Consider the following 6,432-nt stretch of genomic DNA (forward strand, 5'->3'; position numbering starts at 1 on the left):
CGAGCTCCCAAATGTAATGATGCCATCTGCCAAGTCATTCTGCACTATTAACAGATAAATAATGAGGCACAGAAAATATGTAAGAGCTGGATCACAATATGTCATCAGGACAAACAGTTCATGGAGATCTTATCTATTGCCAAGTTACAGATCACAGGTTGTCCCCCAGCTTTCCAAAATTTCTGAATGGCAATGTGCAGTGATTTACCCCGACCTAATGGTGTTATTCAGAGCTCAGGACAGGTTGGGTGATTTCTGTAGAAGTTGTAAATCGGATGATCTTGTCTGGTGATCAAAGTCTACTACTCAGTCACTTAACATTTACTCTTTACGATCATTACATGATATAATTAAGTTTACTAATCCCTGTTCTCAATGCCTAAAGGTACATGTGAGACACAGACAGTTCTCAATGGGCAGAGGATGCCTGGGCTGGGCAATCTGGTTTCTTGATGACCTGAGGAAACCGTCAACACATCTAGAGTTATGCAATGGTCCTTACTAAGAAACTTTATTTTAAGACACTTTTCTTAGGATACATTAGAAAAATTCTATGATCATTTCAAACTATTATCAGATTATGGGTATGTACTCTCATTTACTTTATATGTTTGATTTTATTATATAATGTTTTATTATCGGAGTGAGACAGTTCTAACATTACTATATATATATATATATATATATATATATATTTATTTATTTTTGCATGATTATATGTAAAACTGTGTAAAATATACTTTGTGTCCATATGTCCAATATATATATACATATACACACACAATCATGTAAATCAGCCTAAAATATACTTTGAGCTTGTATGTCCGATATATACTGATAAATATATATATATATACACACACACACACACAATCATGTAATATACATCCATATGTCTAATATATATATATATATATATATATATATTTCTATATATCACATGCCATCATGTAAAAGAATACACTTAAGTTTGTATGTCCAATATATGCACACATATATATACAAATATATATATATATATACACACACATACACACAATCATTTTATATACATCTGTATGTCCGATATATAAGTATATATAATCATGTAATATACTTTATGAATTTGTATGTGTGATATGATATATATATATATATATATATATATATATATATATATATATATATATACACACAATCATGTAATATACTTTCTGAGTTAGTATGTCTTCCTGTAGTCCTATCATCCACTCATTATGTCTTCATTATTGCCTTTGACAAAAAAAGAAGTGCTGGTGCCTGCCATACTCACACAGTAGTGAGGTTGTGGTTATTAACCTTCATTGATAAACTTTTATTAATGGATAGTAACCTTTCCATTACAAAGTGTAAGAGGCGAATGAGCATCTTAGCTGCTGCCTACTTAGCATTCATTCATTTCATTGACAATCCACACATGTGCTGAGATAACAAAGCATTAGAAAGTTCCTGCAGGATATCTAAGCTCAAAAGGAAGCCATCAGTGAACTCTGGAGAGTTATCTATGGGTAATTAGAGAACAGCTCAGCCAGAAGGAAGACAAGGGTCACAGCAAGGTTTTTATCTAAATTCTGTCTTCAGGTATTAATTGAAGAACTTTTCTGCAGACAGTGTGGGAAAGTGAGATACTGACCTACTTCATAGAAGTCTATGTGCAAAGAAGAATCAGTAAGTTTCTGCCATAGAGGGTGTCAGGCACCTACCTGCATTTCTCAGCTTTCTGTTCCTGAACACAGATAAGATGACCAGGAGGTTCCCCAAAATATCAATAACGATGGTGAAGATGAGTATGGCAGCCAGAGCTGTGGCCACCCAGGGAGGACGATCCAATACCAGCTCCTTGGGAATTTGCAAAGAACCGTTCAATGCACTTACATTTAATAGCATTTTCCTCTTATTTCCTTCCTTTATTCAGGTTTGGGTTGAACGGGTCAGGACAGTTTGATGACTGCTGCTCAGAGGACTTTAGCTCATCTCATGGCTCCAGTCTCATGATGCCCAGTGTAAAGAGGCTATGGGAAAAGTGCTCACACCAGGATGGTAAAGAAGTCATCCTTATCTTGGCTGCCAAGTTTAGAGTTTGCATGTGTCAGGGATGATACTTTTATAGCATCCTCTCGCCTCTCCTTCTCTGCTGCTCAATCAGCTGCAGGTGACATCTAGTGTTCTGCCAGATCAGCGCATCACAAGCCATGGTGGAGGAGCGTGAGCGACACCTTGTGGTGCAGCGGAGAACTGCGTGCTGCCTTATGTCACGCTGCCTCTTTACTGGAAGAAACTTGTATGCAGCCAAAAATACACATATCCACTCTGCTTTTTACATTGAGCAAAGCAGAGACAATGGATTTTAAACAATATTTACAGCAAAGCCCTACTTGAAGGCGCTTAATCAATGAAGTAATCATTAAATGAATAAAGATTTATTTATAAGTGATAGAATTAGAAAACTGCAGGAATAAAACTTTTTTTTACCTATTAAATAAATATGTTCTTTTTTTTTATTCCAATGCTACCAGTGCATCTCCACCATAGCTAAATAGTACAGCTTAGGCGTCATTCACACATCCGTATAAAACACATCTGTAAAAACCCGGTACTGGTGTCATCATTGTTTTTCATCCGTGTGTCCATTTGTACATCAGCGTGTCATCCATGTGTCTGTTTTTACTTCAGTGTGTCATCCGTGTGTCCGTTTTTATAATCAGTGGGTCATCTGCGTGTCCGTTTGTACATCTGCATATCATCCATGTGTCCATTTGTGCATCAGCGTGTCATCCGTGTGTCCGTTTTTACATTAGCGTGTGATCTGTGTGTCCGTTTTTACCATCAGCGTGTCATCCATGTGTCCGTTTTTACATTAGCGTGTCATCCATGTGTCCATTTTTACATTAGCGTGTCATCCGTGTGTCCGTTTTTACATTAGCGTGTCATCCGTGTGTCCATTTTTACATCAGCGTGTCATCCTCGTGTCTGTTTTTACATCAGTGTGTCATCCTCGTGTCTGTTTTTACATCAGCGTGTCATCCATGTGTCCCTTTTTACATCAGCGTGTCATCCATGTGTCCGTTTTAATATCAGTATGTCATTCGTGTGTCTGTTTTTACCATCAGCGTGTCATCCTTGTGTCTGTTTTTACATCAGTGTGTGATCCGTGTGTCCGTTTTTACCATCAGTATGTCATTCATGTGTCCATTTTTATAATCAGTGGGTCATCAGTGTGTCAGTTTTTACATCAGCGTGTCATCCATGTGTCCATTTTTACATCAGTATGTCATTCGTGTGTCCTTTTTTACCATCAGTGTGTCATCCATGTGTCTGTTTTTACATCAGTGTGTCATCCATGTGTCTGTTTTTACATCAGTATGTCATCCTTGTGTCTGTTTTAACCATCAGTGTGTCATCCATGTGTCTGTTTTTACATCAGTATGTCATCCTTGTGTCTGTTTTTACATCAGTATGTCATCCTTGTGTCTGTTTTTACATCAGTATGTCATCCATGTGTCTGTTTTTACATCAGTATGTCATCCTTGAGTCTGTTTTTACATCAGTGTGTCATCCTTGTGTCTGTTTTTACATCAGTGTGTCATCCTTGTGTCTGTTTTAACCATCAGTGTGTCATCCATGTGTCTGTTTTTACATCAGTGTGTCATCCTTGTGTCTGTTTTTACATCAGTGTGTCATCCATGTGTCTGTTTTAACCATCAGTGTGTCATCCATGTGTCTGTTTTTACATCAGTGTGTCATCCTTGTGTCTGTTTTTACATCAGTGTGTCATCCATGTGTCTGTTTTTACATCAGTATGTCATCCTTGTGTCTGTTTTTACATCAGTATGTCATCCTTGTGTCTGTTTTTACATCAGTATGTCATCCTTGTGTCTGTTTTTACATCAGTGTGTCATCTGAATGTCCATTTTTACATCAGTGTGTCATCCGTGTGTCTGTTTTTACATCAGTGTGTCATCCGTGTGTCCGTTTTTACATCAGTGTGTCAGGGAGATGGGTAAATCTTAGGGCTCATGCAGACGACCATAATCGGATGAGTGCTATGCTTCCTTTTGATGGATAGCAATTGTCTCCATGTTATTTTATCGTGCCATTCACATGTCTGTTTTTTTCCTCGGACATAACTGGTCCAGGGAAAAAAATCGCAGCATGCCTAAGTATGATCCAATATTCGAATCGCTCTCAGCCCTGTAAATCAATGAGTGCCTGGAAAATATTGGAATGCACTCGGATGACATCTGACTGACAGAATGGAGGTGATGGAGAATTTTTTTTCTCCATTTTCTCCTTATCCAAGAGAATCAGATAACACTCTGATCAGAGTTTGATCAGAGTGTGATTTGCATAATTGACCGGATTCTTTTGGATGAGATAACATACACTCATCTGCACTTAGCCTTGGATCTTAGTTTTTCTTATTGATATAAAGAGAGACTTAAAGAACCCCTTAGGTGCTCCCTCCAAAACACTTAGTCCTTTTTAAACTCTTGTAAAAAAAAAAAAAAAAACATTTTTAAACAAGTATTTTTGGCAGCATATTTTAATTTGTAACATTAAAAACACATTTTGGATGATGACATTTTAATACTCTGTTATAGACTATGAATTAACATCTTTGCTGAGGCATTTTTTTTTATCAAAAAAGGAGATAAAATACCACAAAATGCAATAGCTCTCTGTGTGCCACTCCAGCCAAAAGGGAAAAAATCCTTCCTGATATCAGATCAATGTTCATACAAGAATTCTTAACATTTTCCGTCATTGATGTTTTATCATTAAAAAATGATTGAAGCTGTTCTTGGTATCTCATATCCTACAGTCCGGACAACTGCTATTTATCTCACCAATGAACATTTTCAAATTGGTGCGGAGAAGAAGCTTCACTTAATATTGCTAATATTTTATAGTATCACCAAACTGTAGAAGGTACAGATATTAGACACAAGGGTCAGTGGATGCTCATGACTGCTGGTCCAGCTGTCCTTTGAAAGACCGCACGGGCCGCGGCTCATCCCACTGAACGCTCATACTTCTTTCCCGTTAGCAGAACATTACTCAGACAACACAGGGTGAGGGTACAACACTCCAGTAAGAATTTATTGGGTCACCAACAGTTATAAGCATATGGTGTTCTGGGGGGAAAATAACTGGTTTGACTATGGTGATGGAAGACCAAGTGTCCCAAAGTTCCTGCACTTGGATGTTACTGACCTTGGCCAGTTGGATGTGGCGATGGAGGTTGGCCGGTGTAGGTTGGCCAATCCGCCGTAGAGTGCGGACAGGGTATATCACTTCTTCGCTGCTGGTGTATCCCGGGAGTAGTGTCCCTCAGACCCTGATGTCTCGTCTTGGCCGATGTTGGCCAGCTGGGCCAGAAGACAGGCTCCAGGAATGGGGCCCCCGGCCCTGGAGATCATTTTTATAACAGTGCCGTGGGTCTTGGCAAATCAAGGGCCCTGATTGTAAACTTTTGTACTGATGGGGTTTCTGCTGAGTAGCAGGATAGTCCTGCTCGAGGGGTAGGTGGCCGAGTCCTTGGCTGAAAGGTTTCCTGGGATCTGTGGGCATATCGGGTTTCCAGCGGGGACGATTGGCTATAAACTTGTCAGCCAATCGGGCTGCTTGCTCTCGTGTGTTGGGCAACAGGGGAGTAGGCAGCCCGACCATTAAGCTAGCGGTTGAAGTGTTGTTGGAGTTGACTACCAAATTCTACAAAGGAGGCCCACTGGTGAGACAATTTCCAAAACTTGGTGCAGTATCTCTCAGGGGTGATAGTAAAAAGAGCCAACAGGGTGTCCTTAATAGTCACATAGTCCAGGCAGTCCGGAGGCCCAAGCGACCAGACAACATCCTGGGCCCAGCCAGTCAAAACTGGTCCACAGGTATTTGGCCCAATCAGCTGTGGGCACCTGGTGCATCACCATCAGAGTCTCAAAACTTTACAAGTGTTCATCAACCTCGGTGTTGGACTCATTAAATACTGGCACGTCTCTGTAGCAGAGATGATTTCCTTGGTGGTGTACCATCGTGGAGGTAGGGACCAGCGCTGGAGATAAGGGAACTAAAACTCCTAAAACTGATTCTATATCACAAGCCCTCTTTCCAATTGAGGCTCTGGGCCCCAATGCAACCAACAACTCCTGGATTCGGGCTGCTTGGGACTGGGTTGCTGATTCCAGACTGCTACTGGATCCTTGATCTGTCAAACAGTTTAACCTCATCATCCTTCACATTTTCGCTAGAGTCCATGACGTTCTGGGCATCTCAACGGACCAATTCCTGGATCAATTCCGACCGAGTGTCAGTGGCCCGGTATTCGATCCGTCGAAGCTGGTACAGCTCCTGTAGTTGTCATTTTCTGTTGTGGCTATATATGCACTCCAGTCCTCTTTCCAAGGCCGAGCTGGTGGC

The 6,432-nt window shown here is 40.3% G+C and overlaps 1 protein-coding gene across 2 annotated transcripts in view; it reads right to left on the reverse strand.

Moving 5' to 3' along the window:
• Positions 1-2,173, reverse strand: part of MTNR1A (melatonin receptor 1A) — a 370,867-nt gene extending 368,694 nt beyond the window's left edge. Inside the window, exon 1 of one of the 2 annotated variants that reach the window (XR_012248400.1) lies at positions 1,722-1,833. Coding sequence is in view for 1 of the 2 variants with exons in the window: in XM_073645368.1 (XP_073501469.1) it covers positions 1,722-1,905 (184 nt within the window). In the remaining variant the exon portion in view is untranslated. Of the gene's footprint in view, positions 1-1,721 lie in introns of both variants that reach the window. The other variant, XM_073645368.1, reaches the window with a different exon arrangement.
• Between the last annotated feature and the right edge of the window lie 4,259 nt (positions 2,174-6,432).

The sequence above is a fragment of the Phyllobates terribilis genome, unplaced genomic scaffold (genome assembly GCF_046119375.1).
Source record: "Phyllobates terribilis strain yellow unplaced genomic scaffold, ASM4611937v1 Scaffold_1__5_contigs__length_1240528914, whole genome shotgun sequence".
NCBI classification, from domain to species: Eukaryota; Metazoa; Chordata; class Amphibia; order Anura; family Dendrobatidae; genus Phyllobates; species Phyllobates terribilis.